Raw genomic sequence first — 22,618 nt, 5'->3', positions numbered from 1 at the left:
TATTAGACCAGCACTGCTCTGATATCAAAAGCAAAGGCAATATTAAAAAAATAAAACCCAGACCAATATTCCTCATGAATATAGACTCAAACTTCTCAACAAAATACTACTTAATTGAATCTAGCAATATAGAAAAAGAAAAATACACCACATCCAGGTGGGTTTATTCCAAAGATGCAAAACTGGCTCACTATTTGAAAATCAATCAATGTGATAAACAATCTAAAAGAAGAAAAACATACGGATCACGTCAATTGAAGCAGAAAAAACATTTAATAAATTCAATACCATTCTTGAAAAACAAAACTTTCAATAAATTAGGAACAGAAAGAAACTTCTTCTACCTAATAGAGTGTCTACAAAAGTCCTATAACATCACACTTAATGATTCAACACTGAATGCTTTCCTTGTAAGAATAGAAACATGGAATAAAACTGCACAGAACTATATACACACATGCATATATACATAAAACTGATGAAAACTAAAAAGGTATATAGTCTAGTTAATAGTATTGTACCAACTTCAATTTCCTGCTTTTGATATTATACTACCATTATACAAGAGGCATTGTGGGAAGCAGCATGAAGGGCCTGTAAGGCTCTATATAGTTTTTTTTTTTTTGCAACTTCCTGTGAGTCTATAATTATTTCAAAATAAAAAGCTAAAGGAAAAAACTTCTATAAGAAATTATGGTAGAAAATCTTTATGACCCAGAGTTAAAGAGTTGTATATGGCACCAAACTCATGATCGACAAAAGAGAAAAAGGGTAGATAAATTCTACTTCATCGAACTTAAAAACTTCCACTCCACAAAAAATGCTCTTAGAAAGATAAAAACAAGCCACATAATGCGAAAAATTATTTGCAAATCTCATATCTGAAAAAGGACTTGTATTCAAAATATATAATGATTTCTGTAAACTTGAACAGTAAGAAAACAATCCATTTAGAAATGGGCAAAAGGCTTGAACAAACACTAGACAAGGAGATAGAAGGGTGGCAAATAAGCATATGAAGACATGCATAACATCATCAGTCATTATGGAAATCCAAATTAAGGTTACAAAAGTTACCATTAAACACCTATGAAGATGGCTAAAAGAAAAAAATATTAATACCAAGTGCTAACAAGGATGCAGAGTAAACGTCTCTCTCATACATTGCTGGTGGGAACATTAAATGGTGCAGCCACTCTGGAAGATAATCAGACAGTTTCTTATATAGTTAAACATGTATTTACCATATGACCCAGCAAACATATCCCTCCGGATTTAACTCAGAGAAATGAAAATATGTTCTCACAAAACCTATATACACACGTTCACTGGGGCTTTACTTGTAATAGCCAAAACATGGAATTAACCCAAAAGTCCTTCAGTGGGTGAATGAACAGCAGTTCATCAAGATAATGGAATATTACTCAGCAATAAAACAGAAAAAACTACTGATACACAACAACGGAAGCAACTTGAACGGATCTCAAGGGCATTATGCTGAATGAAAAAAAGACCACCTCAAAGGGCTCTGTATTACATGATTCCACCTAAAGTGACAAATTAGAGGGGTGGAAAACAGATCATTGGCTGCCAGTAGTTAAAGAGTTGAGGAGGCAGAAGGAAACATGAGGGGTTTCCTTTGTGGTGACAAAACAGCTCTGTGTGCTGACTGCGATGATGGTTACTTGAGGATTCATATGTAATAAATGTCATCTAACTACACACACACACGTAAAATTTGATAAAATTCAACTACAATGTGCACCTGAGTTAGCATACTAATGTCAATTCCTGGTTTTCTTACACACAATTAGAGCAGTATGTCCTAACTTTTTTACTCTAAAAGAGCCTTTTTAGACCCTTTTTTTTCACTAATGCTCCCCATGAAATGTTAATACCAGATACATTGACTATCTGTGTATGCACTGTACGTATAACAGTACATTAAAATAGCAAGATTATTTTCTCCCTCCAGTACCAATTTTTGCCCTTCTGAATGCAGTATCATACTCACCCAAGACTTGTACTATGGTTATGAGAGACAACAGCAACAGGAAAAGGGGAAGAAAAAGTACATGAGAACTGCCATGTTTTGCAGCTTGATACATTAAATTCTTTCAAAATAAAGTTACAATTTTTTTTTACATGTATTTATTTTTGAGAGACAGAGTGAGACAGTGCAAGCAAGGGAGGGGCAGAGAGACACACACAGAATCTGAAGCAGCCTCCCGGCTCTGAGCTAGCTGTCAGCCCAGAGCCTGATGTGGGGCTCGAACCCACAAACCGTGAGATCATGACCTGAGCCGAAGTCCGACGCCCAACCAAATGAACAACCGTTCAGTTATAATATTAAAGTTATAATATTAAAAAAGCTTAAAAATGTGTAAGACAAAAGGACTCAGAATAACCAAAACAACATTAAAATAGAAGAACAAATCTGGATGACTTCCACTACCTGATTTCCACTCTCACAACAAAGCTACAGCAGTCAAAGTGGTGCAGTACTGCCAATGATTCCAATAAAAAGACTAACAGTAACAAAACGAAGTCCAGAAATGCTTCCACATTTATACAGTGACTTTATTTTGACAAATTCACCAAGGCTACTTAATGAAAAAACCAAAAGCGTTTTCAACAAATGGTGATAATAGACCTAGATAAGCACTGGGGGGTTAGTGGGGGTATCAGTCTGAATCTTCTGACCTCCTGCTTCACAGTACCCAAAAAGTTAATTTGCCACAGATCACAAACGTAAATATAAAAGCTGAAACTATTAAACAAACAAAAAAAACTTCAATTCCTCGAAGACGACACAAAGGAAAAGAAGGATAAATTTGACTTCCTCAAGTATAAAATCTGCTGTTCATCAAAAAAACACCATGAAGAAAATTAAAAGACAAGCCACAAACCAGAAGAAAATGTTCACAGTATATAGACATATAGATCTATAGAGAAAGAGTTGACGAAGGACTTGAATTTAGCATATATAAAGAACTCCTACATATCAATTACAAAAATACAAACAACCCCAGTACAAAAGGGACAAAAAAGGTTTGAACGGACTCTTCAAAAACAATACAGACAAACTGTAAATAAGTAAATGAACAGGTGTTTGTTTAAAATCATTAGTCATGGAGAAAATGCAAATGAACCCCAGGATACCATTTCATACCCCCGAGGATGACTAAAGTTAAAAATACAGCACCAAATGTTAGAATGTGGAGCAACTGGAACTTTCATATATCACTGGTAAGAGTGTGAAAAGATAAACTTCTTTGGAAAACTGCTTGTTGAGTTATAGTGAATACACCCAACCTACTTTCCATTCCTAAGTATCCGTTCAGCCAACATAAATGACAACATATTTCCGGAATATGACTTGCTCAAATCTGTTTATGGAAGCATTATTCATAATGGCCCAAAATTTTGGAAACAACCTAAATACCCAACTGAATACTACTTAGCAATGCAAAAGAATTAACTGATACACTCAGTACGAGTGAATCTCAAAAACTGTTGAGAACAAGAAGCCAGGTGCAAAAGTACATACCACATGATTTAAGAACATGAAAAAAATCTATGGTGATAAACTGAACACTGGTTATCTATGGGAGGTGAGAAGGATATGCTCTTGGGGATGTCTTGACTGGGTTTATAGATTTATCATAATTCATAATCTATAAATTCCACGGTAAATTTTATAATTTATAATATATTAGCCTTAAAACATAAAAATGTGTACTCATAATGGATGGTTCAACATGTAACTATCAGAAAATAATTAGGTAGACAAAAAGTTTTAGAATTCTCTCCTTAAAGGTACTGTTCATCTTTTATTAGATTTATTTCTACTGGTAAATTACACAAGCAACATGTAATTATTTATTGTGCTGTTATAGAGGTTCACCTGAATTTTTTATATTGCTCTTATAACCAACACAATCTTACTTAACTCTCATTAGTTCTATTAAATTGTCACCAGTCTCTTCCAATTTCCATGTAGACAATCACAGGGACGCCTCTGCAGCCCTTCTTTTCTGGCTCTGTCCTTTAGAAAACTGGTAAGCAGAAATTAACAGCACATCTGTCTTGGATGCTCAAATTTTATACAGGATTTTTATAGTTACCTTCATGTTGAGATTTGCCTATGATTTTCCTCTGTATTGCTCTAGTATCTCAGTTTCTCTCTCTCTCTCTCTGTGAGAAAGAATCCCAAGCAGGCTCCTTGCTGTCATGTCAGGGCAAGCAGGCTCCTTTCGGTCAGGGCAGAATCCCACACAACATGGGGCTTGATCTCATGAATGAAGAGATCATGACCTAAGGCAAAGAAATCAAGAGCCAGCGCTTAACCTGACTGAGCCCCCCAGGTGCCCCTATTATCACTTTCTTTACAGTTTAATAGAAACCACCTGTAACTGTCAGTTTTATGACCCAACCTGGCTAGGCTATAGTCTCCAGTTATTCAAACTAATCCAGGTATTGCTCAGAAGGTACTTTGCAGATGTGATTAAAGTCTATAATCAGTTGACTTTAAGTAAAGGAGATCATCGTAGATAATCTGGGTGGGCCTGATATAATCAGTTGAAAAGCCTTAAGACCAGAATTCCATGTGGGAACTACAGCTTCAGCTCAGCACCAAGAGTTCTGGTGCTGTTCTTCCTGACAGCCTGGTCTGCCCTACACACTTCACACTTGCCCAACTAGCTCCCATGGTTACATGAGCCAGTATCTGGCCATATAAGTGTGTAGGGGTGTGTGTGTGTATGTGTGTGTGTGTGTGTGTACACGTATATGCAGTAGCCCTACTGGTCTCTGGTGTTACACCAGCTACTAGGGCCCAGGTCTTGAAGTATGTATGAGAGAGACAGACACAAAGAGAACTTTACTGATGCAATTTTCTAAAAGCTTTTTATTTATTCTTTGGTCAGTTGCAGTTTTAATAAATTTATATTTCTCAAGGAAACTATCCATTTCACCTAAATATTCAAAATAATGATACGAAGATACTCACATGATTTTTTTCCTCTTTACCATACCTATAGTTGTTTCCCAATTTTCATTGCTTACGCCAGAGCTCAACAAACTATTTCTAGTTAAGGATCAGGCTGTGAATACTTCAGGCTTTGCAGGCTACAGACTCACTCTATCATGTATATTCCTTTGAAAATGTTACTAACCACCCATAGCTTACAAGTCTTACCAGATTTTGCCCAGGCCATGGTTTGCTGAAATTTGGCCTAACTCTTTATGCCTTCTCCTTCTCCTTGGCTTTGCCAGGGCTACTGTTAAAGAGGAGAAAAAGAGCAGTGAGCTCATAAAAGACACTGTAAGTATGGATGGAGAGAAAAGGACAGCTTCTAGGGAGGCCCTAACAAGATGTATGGGGCTTGTAGGGACTAAAGAAAAGAGGAATCAGAGAAGGTTCCCAGTTTTCTGGCTCCTGGTGAAATAGCTGGGACCACTCACTGACACAGGGAACACAAAAGAAACACCAGCGGGGGAGAGGAATTCAGCTGTGGACTTGGTGAATTTCAGATGCCTGTGAGCCCTCCTGTGGAGTGGAAAGCTGATCTCTCCTTGAAGGGAAATTATAAAACTGGAGGCTTTTTTTGTCCTGATCCGCAGCATACAGCCTAAGAGGCAACAGTGATTAACACGATTAATTACTGAACAGAGTAGAAGAAATACTGTGATATACTGACCTATTTTATAAAATCAATTTCAAAATGTTACCTCTTCCATTCACTTATGTAGTGTTAACGTATAGAAATTACTAATGACGTGTCCTAATGAATCTACCTTTTGCTCTATAAATTTTGCAGTGGTCTTAGATAACAAAAGCACTACTTTTTTAATCACTTCCTTAAATACACATAGCTGTGTAATATTAAGCCATTTTTCCATAAGAAATAATAGAAATTTACCTGCATAATGAATTCTAGGTTATAATTCCTATTTAAACACATTTTTTAAAGTGGTTTGCAAAACCTCCTGGGGGGAAAAAAACAAAAAACAAAAAACAATTCTAGAATCACATGAAAACTGACTTAGATTTTCCAAACTCCTGGTGTTAAATCAGACTTATAACAGACTTAAAAATCTATAAATTCTGGTAAAGATTTTCCCACTTGATAGCATATCAACCACTGGATATAATTAATTATGGTTTTATACATATTACAAAGCCATCTTCAACACCACAAACATTATAAATATGGTACTTTTTATTCATAAAATTACAGAGTGATTCTCTCAAAGTCAGTGTGATGCATATATGTTATACATCTGTATAAGAGCCTGGAAAGAAAAATCAAATTTTGAGAGTTTGCCTACTCCCTGGTCACATAAATTTATACTGAGATAAAGAATCAAGATAACACCACCAGGGAAAATTTCCAAAGCTCTAACTTCTCAACATTCTATCATCACCTGAAAGTCAATTTTCACCTTTTTCACCGGCTGAATTTGTTAGCTCAGATTTTGCTTTGGGGCTCACGTGTCCTTGCTGCATGGCAGTAGATTATAACTCTACTGACAACAGTGCTTGCTCTGAATCCACAAAGATAACAGTGAAGCAAATGAGAATAGTACAGAATCTCTGATTGGAAAGAAGTGACACCTGAAGGGCAAGGTATGCCTTTCAATAGTGAAAATGTTCTAATTTAACTAATTTGATTCTTGTTTGGATAATGGCACTTTTTTTTTTAACTTTCCAGTTATATTTATTTGCTCCTGAAGACATTTCCATGCTACTGTTTATTCTGGAGGAAAAACAAGAAAAATGCTTGCAGTAAATATGCAACAGTGTTCTCATTAGCAACAGTTTTCTATCTTTAGATTCCTCNCCGGGGGGGGGAAGGTATAGGGAGACTCCAGTTCTCAAAAGCACAAAAACAGGGATGCTCTCCATCAGATTTCCATAGTCTTGCCAGCTTGTTCCTACCTTCTTGCTATAATAAAATGAGGAAAGGGGGGCAAGGGGACAGAGGTACTCGGGGAAAATTACGAGAGCCAAGATCAGTGTTCCTTTCACATTCTCTCCTTCAAGCCAAACACCAATGGACAAAACAAAACCAGAAAAGGAAATCAGTAATGGGACAGATTTCCCTCCCCAGCCTGCCTCAGGCCATGAAACCTCCAGAGGGGATGAATGCCCAGGCAGTCTACTTAACAGCCCTCTCAGGTGAAGTGCTTTGGTTCCATTTTGCAGATGAAGAGGTGGAGGCTCCCAGAGGTCAGATAACCCAAGGCTGATAAAGCGGCAAAGCCCAGATCATGGAACCCAGGTCTCCAATCCTCTTCCATAATGCACCACACACATTTAAGGGGATTTCAACAAACAAGATTATGAAAGTTTCTGAAGTTAAGTTACGTGTGAAAACAACCCTTACACGGTAAAAGCGTTTCAGGAGCTTCAGAAGCACAAGCAAAATTTTAAAAACTCCCTGTTTAGATTTTCTGATCAAAAAGTAAAACGGAATTCTGATCCTCTGATGCCTACCATGGAGAAAATTATTTCAAAGAGAAACACACACACACACACACACACACACACGAGGAGCCATTTGTCAGTTGGCTGAAAAAAAAATACCTTCCAAGAAGATAAACGTCATATATTAAGCTCAATCGATAACAATCTAATTTTTTAGAAGCTCAAACTTTATTAAAACATGGAAAGCACATCACTGAGGGAGATGTGCCTATTTCTGCGTGGCTTCTGGGTCAAACACCACAGATAGCTCACACCAGTAGGCTTCATTTGAACTACTTTGTCCTATCAGCTTTCACTGCTAATAACCACCTCGTTCACACTAGATGTGCCCATTTCCCAAAAGCACCTATTTCTTGGACCTCAGATTCTGCAGATTGCTAGGTGTGAAAACTTCCTTCCACCCACATTACTTTAACCCGTGAGGAGGCCAAAATGGGACAACAAATTAAAAGTACGCCAAAGCAGGAAATCAACGTAGGCAAGAAGACACGCCGATTTTAGCAATGTGCTGCCATCTCCACAGTGGCCGTAATTTCGTAAATGAAAAGGTTTCACGTTTACTTTACTCGGTAAAACTCCGAGGCTATCTTCTCCTGATTTTCCAACAGAAAATCAGTAGGGTTATGAGAGACAGAAGCAGGTATTTGAGGAAGGAAGGTCAGGATGCCTGTGCTTTCTCAGCAGCTCACAGCTAACTGATTTTTCTGACATACATCTAGAACATGGTAGACTATTGTCAAATCGATGACAATGCCTCAGCACTTCTGGCCACTCTACTCCACCAGTCCTCTTTCATCTTACAGTACTTCCTAACATGGCTACAAAAACAAGACAAAACCACAAAACATGTGCCCCTTGGTAATGGAGTGGGAATTATGTTTACATCAAGATCCCTTATTTCAAAGATTCAAATTTTGCTCACGCCACTCACATACTTCTTGGCAAGGCCTTCAGAGCCAGGGTGCATTAACAGAAAAACAGTTCCACAATACACCTTTCGGGGCAGTGGCATTTCCCAGGAGGCCTGCCTCTGGCTAACAACCCTGGCTGAAATACCAGGTCCCCTGCTAAACAAAACACTTCCCCTAAATAAGGATATTGAAATGAATGGACTGCAGAGGCTGAAGGCAAATCCTAAAGGAGTCTCAAAGATATTTTGAAAAATGGCAATAATACCAGAAAAAGTATGAACACTTCCAAGGAAAGATCTGCTCCTATCCCTCTTGGGGCGATCCCACAAGGTTCTACCCTTCAAAAGATGCCATTGTTTATGCCATGTTCTAAGTGCTAACTGTCATACCCACATCGACTCTGCCCATCTTTTCCAGTAGCTATTGGCAATTTCCAAGACTTACGAGCACCACAATTTCAACTTAAAAGTTCAACAATTTAAATCCTCATTCTGCCATCCTGGTGATTATGTTATCCTCNATATGTACCCAGAAGAGGCACAATAAATATTTGCAGAAGGAAGAAGTGGTAGAAGGAATTGTTTTACAAACATCACCACAGGCAGAAGGTACTTCTGAGCAGAGGCTCAGAAAGCTCAAAGCCATCTCGCAACATTACCCAGCAAATAACTGTCAAGTCAAACTCAATCTTCTGCCTTTTCCATCTTCTACCCCTTACTTTCTTACCAAGGCTGACTGATTTAAAATCGAACTCAACACTTGTTCCACCCCAAAGTTCTCTCTGACCTCGGCACCTGAAAGTGCTTTCTCCTTCCTTAAGCCCAAGATTTTGTGTTCACCAATGCTGTGGCTCGAATCACGTCTGGACTTAACATATCACATCACACCATCTATGCAACCTTCTTCACCCAACAGATCGGCAGTCACCATGGACTGAATTCTGTCCCACTTCCCCCACCCCAACATGTTGAAGCTCTAAACCCTAATGTGACTGTATTTCAAGAGGCAATTAAGTCTTAAAGGAAATCATCTGGGCAGGGCCGTAATCTGACAGGTGGCCTTGTAGGAAGAAGAGCCAGCAAGCAAATCGGCTAGCACATTGAGCTCGGACTTCCCAGCCTCCAGAACTGTGTTAAAATAAATTTCTGTTGTTTAAGCCACTCAGTCTGTGGTACGTATGCTGTTATGGTAGGCCAAACAAAGACAGATTTGGGTACCAGAAGTTCTCAATGCTGGCTGCATAGAACAAACCACCTGAGAGTGCTTTAAAAATTCTGATGCCTGGGTACCACCCAGACCAGTTAAATCAGAAACGCTGGGGTAAACCCAGGCAATGGTATTTTTAAAAGCCCCTCAAATAATTCCACTATGTAGACAGAGCAAGAAATGCTGCATGAAACTTAAATTTAATGAGGCTCGAGACCATGTCTAACTCAGCTCTATAAATCCCTCTAACTGGGTAAATATGCAGTCAGACTGTTTAATAAATGACGCGATTATGAGTTTCAATATCTGATAATTATATTCATTCTGTTAACAAATATTTCTTAGGCACCTACTCGGCATCAGTCACCATGCTAGGGACTGCATACACAGCGACAATAAAACAGGCTAGGTTCCTTATTCTGCAGCGTAAACACGTGAAACACCGCAGTTCTGGCATACTTCATTAACATATCCTTTGATCTGTAAAAAAAACTCCCAGTAACAGTTCTCAGCAGAAACACAATGCAGGATATCAAATACCATGTTCTTAAATTGTTTCTTCCCTCAATCTCTTAAAAATATTAAAACAAAAAACAGAGGAACATGGGGGAAGGGAAGGAAAAGGAAAATAAGATAAATACAGGGAGGCAAACCATAAGAGACTCTCAACTACAGAGAACTGAGGCTGCCGGAAGGGAGGTGGGTGGGAGGCGAGCTAGATGGGTGATGGGCATTAAGGACTGCACCTGTGGTGAGCACTGGATGTGGTATGTACTCCTGAAACCAATACTATTCTATGTGTGGTATTGGATTTAAATAAAATATTGGAAATATAAATAAAAAAAACTGCCAAAATACAATCAGGGCCAGTGAGGGGAGAGGGTTAATCTGGGAATCAATGTTCTTATTTGGACACAGTTTTGTTTGACCCACTTATATCAAGTAGAAGGTAATAATGCTTGCATTTTTTGACATCAACTTAGAGAATTCTACAAATATGCCATGAACACCCTTAGACAAAATAAGGATACTGATCCAGTCAATGGAACATAAACTTGGCAGTTATTTTTTTCCTGTGGTGAATTTTCTGTGCTGAGTCAAGAGGCCCTGGAGACTGACTGCAAGTATTTCGAATCATACAACTTTGAGGCTTAAAGCCGCATTAGCAGTTATCTGATGAACCTGACTCCTTACCCCTCATCCTCAAACCTGAGATTATGCCATTCAGAATAGGACCCGAGGTCAATGACAAAATTTAAAACAAGAAGACATCCTTACTAATTTCCAAAATCCACTGGGTGCTGTTTCCAGAACAGAGCAGGACTTCTCCCAGGATCCGGGACCCGTGGCCAATTTCCTGCTCTCTGTGTGTAATTAACTAGCTTCTCTTTTTGAATCGTCTACTCTCCAGTAACCTTAAAGAGGGGAAATCATATGAAAAATATTTGCTGTTTACTACACAGCTAAATCTGTTTATTCTCTACACATTTGTCTTCATCTCCCAAATTATTTGATACATAAAGACAAATCATATCTGTAGGTTTCACTTTATTCCTCAAGGGAAAAACTCTTGATCTAGAATGGAAAACTCTTATCGCTTCTTGGCCTTTTGGCTAAGATCAAGTGTAGAATGGAAAACTCTATACACAGATTATTTGATAGTTTGGTAGTTTTTAGAAATTCCAAATATTTTTAAAATTGTTTTTTTGAAAGATTGGGGGGTGGTAACAATGAGGGAAAGCCTCCTACGTATGTAAATGATTCTATGGTAGGTATGGGGGCACCTGTGTGGCTCAGGTGGTTAAGCTGCCAGCTCTGGATTTTGGCTCAGGTCATGACCTCAGAGTTCCTGAGTTCCAGCGCCACATCAAGTTCCACACTGACTGTGCACAGCCTGCTTGGGATTCTCCTTCCCTGCCCCCGCACCCCCCCACACACACACCTTCCCTGCTCCTGTGCACTCACAAGCTCTCTCTTCCTCTCAAAGTAAGTAAAACTTAAATTTTTTTTAAATAAAGTGAGGTATGAAAAATGAACAAGAACTGAACAGATTTGGGGATGTAGGAGAGGGAAAAGTCTAAAAAGAAGGAACAGCATGTCAAATATTAGGTTTAGCTTAGGCCAATGTCATTACCACGACCCCATGTCGCTTCACACCTGGACACAGAATGCACACTTGTGTCTATTTACCTATTGTGCAAGTACCCCTTCCCACCTGACCTATCACTCCCTGAACTCTCACTACCTGAACCAAGGTTCCTCGTGGCTTCAGAGAAATGACTTTTAGGCTGGGGCTGGAACCCACCCTCCCACCACCCCACCCCCGAGAGTGCTAAGAGGCTTCACACCTGCCACCTTCTCTGGACTCCCCCGGGGCACAGCAGCACCCTGCAGCTTTCCTCCCTGCGGGCCCCGCTTCCCAGTCTCCCGCCATGGCCAGGACTGCCAGATGGCATGAAAGCCCAGCACCTTGCCTCAGAGTGGGACAGGCCCTGGTCACCAGAACTGATGAGGTTACGACAGGCCTTCTCTGGAACCACATCCTTGCTCAGCTTCCTCCCCTTCCCTGCATCCCTTCCAGGTTTTTTCTAACAGTACTCCATTAACAAGTTACTTGCATGTAAAATATCCAATTTTATACCCAGACCTTGTTCTCTGACGTCACGACCAGATAAAGGAACTAGGGTCTGTCAGAGAAATGACTAATCCTATGGGTGGGCCACAATAGGTACCAGATGAGCCAGAAATACCTTGTGTGAGAAAGAGAGAAAATGCTCAAACACAGGATGGGAACATAGCACAAGGACCCAGAAGCTAATGTAAAGCAGCTCTCTCACTGGCCAAATCTGGGAACATGTGAGCACCGAGTTAACTACATACAGTAACAAATTATAAACCCCTGGAAAAATAGGAACTCACGAGTCCACACCTGTAATAAATCTATAAATAAACAGGAAACAAAGTGGTCTCTTGCTTACAGCAAAATGTCCACAACCAACCGATGATGTGGAGAAAATGCTGGAGGCAGAAAATCATCATTCCACAATCATCATAGGAAAGACTGAAACAGGCAAAAAATCATCAATGGATACTATATCAAAAGGGAAATTTCGATGAGGAATGGATACCTGCATCATCTTAAATTAGGCTGTACTCCCCACAAATTACTTATTAATTACGACAGAGGGAAAAGAAAGCAAAGAAATGGGACAAGCCCCTGATCGGGTGATCAAACGTAGTATAATCTGTGAGGGACCGAAAGACATGTGCTATGAGATGTGCTATAAGAAAGACACGCCACCACTTCTACAGTATTCTGCTGAGAACACATAACCCGGATCTAATGAAAAGTCAGGTAAACAGAAAGTGAAAGAAAGTTCTACCTGCCCAAAAATTTGCAGCACTTTCCCATTGTTCTCAGGCTAAAATTCAAACTCCTTGAACTGGTTTACAAAACATGTCATGACTCATGATTTACAACTCCTATCACAAGTATACTTTGAGTTTAGAAATACATAAAATTTACAAGTTAGGGGAGCCTGGGTGGCTCAGTCGGTTGAGCATCCGACTCTTGGTTTCAGCTCAGGTCATGATTTTGCGGTTTCCTGAGTTTGAGCCCTGTGTCAGGCTCTGCACGGGCAGCACTGAGCCTGCTTGCAGATTCTCTCTCTCCCTCTCTCTCTGCCCCTCCCCCACTCACACTGTCTCAGTCTCTCTCCAAATAAATAAACTTAAAAAAAAAGAAGTATATAAAATTTGTAAGTTAAACAGATTTTTAGCTCTGAAATATCAATGTAATTTATGTCTAAGAGGATAGTGTAGAGACACAGAAGCAATAACCAAGTCTAAATTTTTCTAATCAACTACATGACCTTTTACATTATTAATCACACTGTGCTCAGAAAAGCCTCGTCCAATCTGTTTGGGTGTTTAGATTAAAAAGTAAGAATTTCCTAAAGCTAATCTACCTACCTACCCGTAGGAACCACTAAAAACCCCTACAATCCAAATACTCCAAGAGCAGCCATGACAACATCCTTCTAAGATACACCTTCAAATTCTACTCATGGAACATCATGAAGTTCCCGACCCCACTCCCTGAGCACTGTCACTGTCCTATCTTCCACCCTTTATTAGATTTCTGGAAAACACCAATAAAGTGGCACACACATGATTAAGGAAACATCCCTCTGCTGCTATTGCCCCAGCATGCAAAAGTACAGAATGAATCCACACTAACGGACAAGAGAAGGGAAACTACCTACCTCCTGAAAGAGGGAACCATACAAGAAAAGAACAAAAAAAAGAAAGGAAGCCCTCGTGGTTATTAGAGAAAGTAATCAAAATTATTAGGCCCACGTTCCTCAAGCTCATGATCTGGGAATACAATCACGTCAGAAAACTATCTGGAATCTGGAACAGCAAAGGAATAACTGGGTGTTCTTTCAGTACAGCCCTAGGCTTCACTTTCCATTACCAGGCCCTTTTAAATCTTGCTAGGAGAGGAGGTTAATGTCTAGAATTCTGTTGAATAAACATAGAAATAATTTCTAACCAGTGAAAAAGACAACCCCAAAGATTACAGTGTATGGCCTGTTATAACTAACCAGTTCTTATCTAAGCAAATAATCTATGAAATTGTCTATGCATTCAGCTTCTCAAGTGCTTTTTGGACTGTTTTATTCATTTTACTACTTCCCTCACTAATTAATAAGTTGAAGACAATCTTCAACACAAACTCATTTTGCATTTGCAGGATTAATAATTTCACCTTTTGGAAAATTGTGGGTTTTTTTTTAATTTTTAACACTTATTTATTTTTGAGAGACCGAGAGAGACAGAGCGCAAGCAAGGGAGGGCAGAGAGAGGGAGACACAGAATCCGAAGCAGGCTCCAGAATGAGCTGTCAGCACAGAGCCCGACACGGGGCTCGAACTCACAAACTGCAAGATTATGACCTGAGCCGAAGTCAGATGCTTAACCGACTGAGCCACCCAGGTGCCCCTGGAAAACGGTCTTTTAACACGCACCACTTTTAACTTGTTCCTAGAGGTGATCATGGGTTATGCATTCAAAATACACACCCATTTTCATTTTCAATCGCCTAAATTTGACTGGATTTTTTTTAATACTTGTAGAAAGGGTTATAAATTAACAAAGTTATAACTTGAAATATACGAACTAGGCTTAAGTCCTATTACACAAGAATGAGCTAGAGTGTGTATTTCTGAACCGTTATTACCAAGCCATCAAGGTACCATTCATGGCTAAAGGGGTAGGGATAATCTCCTCTGGAAATACGAAGATCAGACTGATAAGAAAACAAAGCTAATGACTAAGTCAACAAGAGTGGAAGAGTTCAGAACTGTGATTTCTCCTCTACTCTGTATAATAGAACTGCCAATGGACTATTTTAAAATGTCAGAGGCCTAGCATATTAAATCTGAACATCTGGGAGGGCAAGCACACACTGGTATTTTTTTAAAGTGTAATCTCTTTCCTCAGCCACTTTTCTTGGGTGCTGTGGACTCCCTCCAGCTTTTTCTCTCTGCATTCAAGTAGTAAGAGAAAATAATGAACCTACGTATGGCTGATAGAATTAGAGAGTGCCTGTATTACCTCTACATTAACACTAAGGAAAATAATTTAAATAAAACTACATATAAGTATGTAGCCTGCATTTTACTGCTGGGTTGAGAGTTTCTTGAGAAAAACAGACCCTACGAAGTTAGTCACAGGCTGTTGCCAAATGAAGATCAAAGTTGTATGAAAAATTTTTTAAATCTAACATAAGCCAGTGAAGGCAGCCTACAGAATGGGAGAAGATATTTGCAAATGACATATTTGATAAAGTGTTAGTACCGAAAATAAAGAACTGATATAACTCAACACCCAAAAAAACAAATATTCCTATTAAAAAATGGGCAGAAGAATGAACATTTTTCCAAAGAAGACATCCAGATGGCCTACAGACACATAAAAAGATGCCCCACATCACTTATCATCAGGGAAATGCAAATCAAAACTACAATAAGATACCACCTCACACTATCAGAATGGCTAAAATCAAAAACACAAGAAACCACAAGTGCTGTTGAGGTTACGGATAATAAGGAACCCTCATGCACTGGTGGTGGGAACGCAAACTCATGTGGCCAGGCCACTGTGGAAAACAGCATGGAGTTTCCTCAAAAAGTTAAAAACAGGGGCGCCTGGGTGGCTTAGTCGGTTAAGCGTCCGACTTTCGCTTGGGTCATGATCTCGCGGTTCGTGGGTTCGAGCCCCGCGTCGGGCTCTGTGCTGACTGCCAGCTCAGAGCCTGGAGCCTGCTTCAGAGTCTGTGACTCCCTCTTTCTCTGGCCCTCCCCTGCTCACGCTCGCTCTCTCTCGCTCTCTCTCTCTCTCCTAGAAATAAATAAAATAAAAAAAAAAAAGTTAAAAACAGAACTACTCTATAATCCAGCAATCGTAGTGGGTATTCAGCCAAAAAATTCAAAAACATTAATTCAAAGGGATACATGCAACCCTATATTTATAGTGCCATTATTTACAATAGCCAAATTATGGAAGCAGCCCAAGTGTCCACCAATAGATGAAAGGATAGGGGCGCCTGGGTGGCTTAGTCGGTTAAGCATCCGACTTTCGCCTGGGTCATGATCTCGCGGTTCGTGGGTTCGAGCCCCGCGTCGGGCTCTGTGCTGACTGCCAGCTCAGAGCCTGGAGCCTGTTTCAGAGCCTTTTTCATTCTGTGACTCCCTCTCTCTCTAATCCCCCCCTGCTCACGCTGTCTCTCTCTCTCTCTCTTAGAAATAAATAAAAAAAAAACAAAAACAAAAACAAAAAATAGATGAAAGGATAAAGATGATGTGGGGTGTATATATAAACATATATATGTACATATATAATATTCTCCTGTGTGTGTATATATGATGGGCGAGTATTATTCAGCCATTAAAAAAAGAATGAAATCTTGCCCTTTGAAACAACATGGATGGAGCTAGAAAGTATAATGCTAAGCAAAATGTCTGTCAGAGAAAGGCAAATACCATATGTTTTCACTCCTATGTGGAATTTAAGAATAAAAAAACAAATGAATGAATAAAAAAAGAGGGACACCTGGGTGGCTCAGTCAGTTAAGTGTCCGACTTCAGCTCAGGTTATGATCTCACGGTTCATGGGTTCGAGCCCCACGTCAGGCTCTGTGCTGATAGCTCAGAACCTGGTGCCTGCTTCGGATTCTGTCTCCCCTCTCTCTGCCCCTCCCCTGATCACACTCTATCTCTCTGTCTCTCAAAAATAAATAAATGTTAAAAAAAATTTTTTGTAATAAAAAAGAGAGAGACAGAAACAGACTCTTAACTACAGAGAAACTGGTGGTTACCAGAGTGGAGGTGGGTGGGGCGGGTGGGGGAAATAGGTGAAGGGGATTAAGAGTACATCTGTCATGATGAGCACTGAGTAATGTATAGAATTGTTGAATCACTATATTGTACGCCTGAAACTAATTTAACATTACGTCAACTATCCTGTATTAAAATTTTTAAACTTAAAAAAAGATTTTTAAAAATCTAACAGAGACATGTGGGTGGCTCAGTCGGTTAAGCGTCCAACTTCCGGTCAGGTCATGATCTCATGGTTCAAGAGTTCCAGCCCCCTTTATACTAACAGCTCAGAGCCTGGAGCCTGCTTCAGATTCTGTGTCTCCCTCTCTCTCTGCCTCTCCCTCTCTCTCTCTCACACACACACACACACACACTCTCTCTCTCTCTCTCTCTTCCTCCCTCTCTCAAAAATAAATATTTAAAAATTTAAAAACCTGACATAAATCAGTGGGAAAAGAGACTTTGCTGTATTAACTTCATTTGACATACCTACTCATCTACTCAGAAACACATCTACTCAGTGTGGACACATACCACTGTATAAAAAGCAAGAGAAATAGCAAAACGTGAATCTATGCTTCAACTCAGGAACCAAACACAAATGAACCTAAACAAAAAGCTGACTTCAATACCTTTTTATTCTGGAATTTAGACAGACAAGAATATTACAAAACTTCCAACTTAGTGACTCCACTTTCTTGCTTCCCATTCTAATCTTTTCCAATCTTGCTTCCATCCCTGCTTTTATAAAGTTTCCAATGATCATACTGTTAGATGGGACCATCACCAGCCACCCAGTCGCTAAAGTAAAAAACCTACAAATTATCCCTAATGCCTCCCTCTCCCTCACCACCTTTAGTCAGTGCAACAGCAGGTCCTGTCAATTACTCCTCCCAAACATCTACTGAAGCTTTCTATTTCTTTCCAGCTTTTCTAATCCCACTCCAGGCCAAGCCACTAAGGTATGTGGCCTGGACCACTGCCACCATCTCTGAACCTGTCTCCCTGCTTCCACTCAGACTCCTGCACAGCGCATGCTACCCCTGCAGCAAGAGCAGTGAAGACATCATTTATATTGTGTCACTGCCCTCATTTTTTTTTTAATTCAAAGTAATCTCTATACCCAGCGTGGGGCTCAAACTCACAATCCCGAGTTCAAGAGTTGCATACTGCACTGACTGAGCTAAGCAGCTGCCCCTGTCACTGTGCTCTTTAAGAGCCTCCAAAGGCGCCTGGGTGGTTCAGTAGGTTGAGTGACCGATTCGTGATTGTGGCTCAGGACATGATCTCGTGGTTCGTGGGATGGAGCCCCAAACTGGGCTCTATGTTCACAGAGTGGAGCCTCCTTGGGCTTCTCTCTATCCCTCGGTCTGTCTGCCCCTCCCCCGTTCACACGCAGGCTCTTTCTTTCAAAATAAACATTAAATGAATGAACAAATGAATGAATGCAAGCCTCCAAAGGCCTTTAATAACATCAGGAAAAGTCCAAATGCTTTCTTATCAGAACCCTCAAGGTCCCTTCAGCATCTAGCTGCGGCCTACTTTCCCAACATGCTTCTTATGGACCTCCTCCACGCTCTGGCCCTCATCTCAAATATTTAAAGCATCTGCTACTTCTGACTGCCCAGCATACTCTTCCCGACCTCTTCACATAACTACCTCCTCTTGTCCTTCAGATTCCAATTCAAAGGACCCTTCCTGATGGGGCTCTTCACCGACTCTTTTCACCACCTACAACTTGACACTGCTTATGTTCTTCATGTTGATCACAATCTGGCAAAGTGTAGGTGGGGCCTCAGAGGTGGGCTGTCTTCTTTCTTCTAGAACCACTGTATGCTTGTGACATATAATGGGCACTCCTATTTTTGTTTTAATCAATAAATACTCCAACGGAGGCATGGTTTATAGCATGCACCCGGAAATGAAATTACCAGGGCTCTAGTCCAGCGTTGGCGTTACCAGCAGTTAGCAGTGTGGACTTGGGCACACCAGAAGATTGAGTGGGTTAAGAGCAGACCGTAAGAAACAGCAAGGTTTTTTTATATATATAAATTTCATGTATCTAAATTCAGAATATAGACCTGTGAAAGCATCTGACCTCTTTGAGTCTGTTTCCTCATTTGTAGATTACTTTGAATGTCACTTTCAGCTCAAAAACACTAGAATTGTAATAGGCCTCAATCTGCTTTCCAACCTAATTTTCCTTACTTACCCCGCATTTACACTCTGCAACTCAGCGTCACACAGCGTACCTTACTGCCTAGACATTTGCTCATTCTGCCGTCTCCTCTCCAACTTCAACCACTGGAAATTATCCTGTAAAGCCTAGATCAATTATTAACTGCCTCATAAAGTCTGAGTCAATCACCTGAGCCAAAAGTGGTGTGCTGGCGAGGTGTTTCTAAAACTCTTTTATGCTTTAAATTAGAATAGTCCCTAATCTCTCTCCGCCTCAGTTTCCAAACCATAAAATGTCTACCATCCGACATACTATTGCTGGATAATTGAGGATACTTAGCTTGATAATAAAGCTTTCAATAAACGTTTTATCTGTTGCTACATCTATTTTCCGTTCTCCTGGAAAGCCACCAAATGACTTTTCCATTTCTGAATGTCAAACGTTTGAAGCCATTATTCCTCCCAACGCCTTATGAAGAGGTTTCCCTACTCATAAAATGAAGGGAGTGGACTAGACCAATCATCATTCTAACACCAAGTCCTCTATACTTACATGAAGAGCCTACAAAGATCCCGCACGTGAGCTTCTCTAACACAAACAGCTTAAAGCAAAGGCAAAGCAGGTAAGCTTCTGTAAGGACGGGAATTCAAGGGAAACCAACTACAACTGCACATGCAAGTGGGCTGGAAGCACTAACTGATCGAGACTTTGGGGATCCTCTCTAAAGAAACTGACCTTTGCCACAACGATGGGGCCTTTGGATTGTTGTTTTTAAGTTAGTGGACAGATACTTAAAGGAATCAGCACGGAAATGATGAAGAGACCAGTCGCGTTAAGAAGGAAATGTTTGTTAGCCACAAACGGACGGCAGCTTAGACAACAAACCCAAGGCCTTTGACCTAACCGGAGCCCCAAGGAGCGGGCAGATGACCTAAGACCGCAGGGAAGAAGCTGGGGCCGCCAGAAACCCTAAAGCAGCCAGCCGGGCGGGCGGGAGCAGCCGTCTGCGGAAGCGGTGCAACCTCAGCGCTCGGCACCTTTCCCAGGCCGGCCCCCAGCCGCAGGACCACAGTCAGATACCCGGGCCCAGACTCCTCTGCAACCCCCGCGTCCCGCCCCCGTACCTGCGGGGTCGAGCGCCATCTCGGCAGGAGGAGAGGAAAGCGGCCCGCGGCCGCTCCCGGGCTGGGGGAGGGAAGGGGAGGAGCCTGGGCTGGGAGGCACGTGCGGCCGCCGGGAGCTTCCCTCCCGAGGAAGCGACGGAGGAGGAACGCGGTGCCCTTCGCGGAGCCAGGCAAGCCCCTTCCTTCTAATTTCCCTGGTCGCTACTTCCGCTGCCCATTGCGCCTGCGCCCTTCTGGCCCCACCCCCGAAGCCTGGAGCGGACTTTGCCGAGGGAATGACCGGGAAGGGGGCGTGGCCTTGTGTGCCCTGGGGGCGGAATGTCTCAGACGCGCCGAGCCTCGCTTGGGGCGGAGCGCTAAGCGCCCGCCTGCAGACCCGGGTCTGCGGAGCCCGGGGCCCAAGCTGTTGGCCTTTGGGAGTGCGCCTCCCGTGGCTACTAAGTTCACAGCCAAACCCGTCCCTCCACTCCCGTCTTCGGAGGAAGGAATGAATCATCCCGGGTGTTTTGTCTTCGTTAACGTTCATTCATTCATAAATGTCTATTTCATGCCGGCCAGGTTCCAGCCACGGTTCTGAATGCGAGGGGGTAAATCACGGAGCAGAAATAAGGTCCCTATTTTCGAGAAGTATCATCGTGTTGATAGGGGAGTCAGATACAAGCAACATGCTGTTAAATGTCAAACGCCACACGTGCGAGATACGCACAGCTTGCTCTACAGAGGTGGTATATGGTTGGTGTAGTATCATTATGTGTCCCACAAGTCAGCCCCCTGTGGCTCCCCTGGAGGGGAAAATAAAAAGCTGGGCGCTAGGAAATATTATCCTTAGAGCGTACAGCCTGGTTTGGATGATGTTACAAATCCCGATTCTGCCAGTTAAAGCTGTATGTTTTCCAGAAAAATGAAGGAAGATGATAGCTATATTCCAGAAGAGCCCCAAGTACCCTCTTCTCAATAAAAGAAACTTTTGGTGGCAGTTATGCTCGTTCCCACTCACCAGCCCTCAGAAATACTTCCTTGTCACATCCACGTTTAGCTAGTTCAAGCCTCCAAAAGGTGAGGTGCCGCCCCGGGGACAGATGGGACAGATGTTGGAAAAACAAGGAGCAGCTGCTTCTTCCCTGGCAGGGATTTGGAGCTTTCAAAATGATCCCCTCCCCACCGACCTGCGGTCCCTCCTCCCCTGCTGCTGCTTCAGCCTGGTCAGTTGGCAGAGAAAGCAGCCGCCAGTTGAGCCGGGCTGGGAAAGTGGGTCTCTGCCCAGCAGGTCTTCCGTTTAAGGGCCTATTTGGGCATAACGGCCCTTATTACAGCTGTAGGTTGAGATGCCAAGGTGAAGAATTAATGTTTCACTCAGCCAGGCAGGAAAGCAGGTTTTCTTGTGTGTTTTATAAATGGGTTTTGAAACACACCAGATTCATTCTGATGCCCCTTTTCTTTTTCTGGAGATGGAGGATTTGGTTTAGAAAATAAATATTTCGGGGGCGCCTGGGTGGCTCAGTCGGTTAAGCAGCCGATGTCAGCTCAGGTCATGATTTCAGCGTTCGTGGGTTCGAGCCCCGCGTGGGGCTCTGTGCTGACAGCTCAGAGCCTGGAGCCTGTTTCAGATTCTGTGTCTCCCTCTCTCTCTGACCCTCCGCTGTTCATGCTGTCTCTCTCTCTATCTCTCTCTCTCTCTCAGAAATAAATTTTTAAAAAAAAGAAAAATATTTTTAAGGAGATAAGGTGGGATATAAAGACACAAGCCAGATATTCACACTTGGGTAATTAAACTAAACCCTCCTCTATATGCAAAACAATGTCAGGGAGAGCTTTGGCAGGAGGCCTAAGTACCTCTACCTGAATCCTGCATCACCACCTAGTAGCTTTGTGACCTGAATAAATTCCAACATTTCTTTGGACTTTAGTTTCTACTTTGTAAAATTGTTGTCAGGAATAAATGTGTTATCATTTAACACTGTTTCAGTCCTTGAAAAACCACTGCTATGGTCTTTGCCATAACTGAGTATTGCTTGAACCATTATTTTTAATATTTTTATTTAAATTATCTCACTAAAAATAAAACTTAGATGGGCACTCCCTACTTTAGCCTTACCATATGCAATAATATCTGTAAAGTCATGGGTTTTGTGTGTCCCATGAAATGGACTGCTGGACATATCACACTATGAAAAGCACTAGCATCCGAACGCCTGGTACATGACGCCTGGTACATGAGGGGCACATGATGTGTACCCTTCTCGTGTCTCATATGAAATTAGATCATTTGGAGGCAAAGTCTCTATAAGGTACCTGGGAAAGATAAGTCATTTATTAAAAATTAA

At 41.4% G+C, this 22,618-nt stretch overlaps 1 protein-coding gene and 1 pseudogene across 1 annotated transcript in view; one reads left to right on the top strand and one right to left on the bottom strand.

The window, feature by feature from the left end:
- The window catches only part of CMC1 (C-X9-C motif containing 1), a 95,955-nt gene extending 75,456 nt beyond the window's left edge, over positions 1-20,499 (bottom strand). The window contains exon 1 of the mRNA XM_077760744.1: positions 20,295-20,499. Within this exon, the coding sequence (XP_077616870.1) occupies positions 20,295-20,313 (19 nt within the window). The 5' untranslated portion in view covers positions 20,314-20,499. The remainder of the gene's footprint in view (positions 1-20,294) is intronic.
- LOC144228834 (U2 spliceosomal RNA) lies at positions 11,203-11,355 on the top strand (annotated as a pseudogene).
- Positions 20,500-22,618: the final 2,119 nt, after the last annotated feature.

This window comes from Crocuta crocuta, unplaced genomic scaffold (genome assembly GCF_008692635.1).
Source record: "Crocuta crocuta isolate KB4526 unplaced genomic scaffold, BGI_CrCroc_1.0 scaffold253, whole genome shotgun sequence".
NCBI lineage: Eukaryota > Metazoa > Chordata > Mammalia > Carnivora > Hyaenidae > Crocuta > Crocuta crocuta.
Note: the sequence above shows the minus strand (reverse complement) of the source record. Positions and strands in the feature narration are given on the sequence as shown.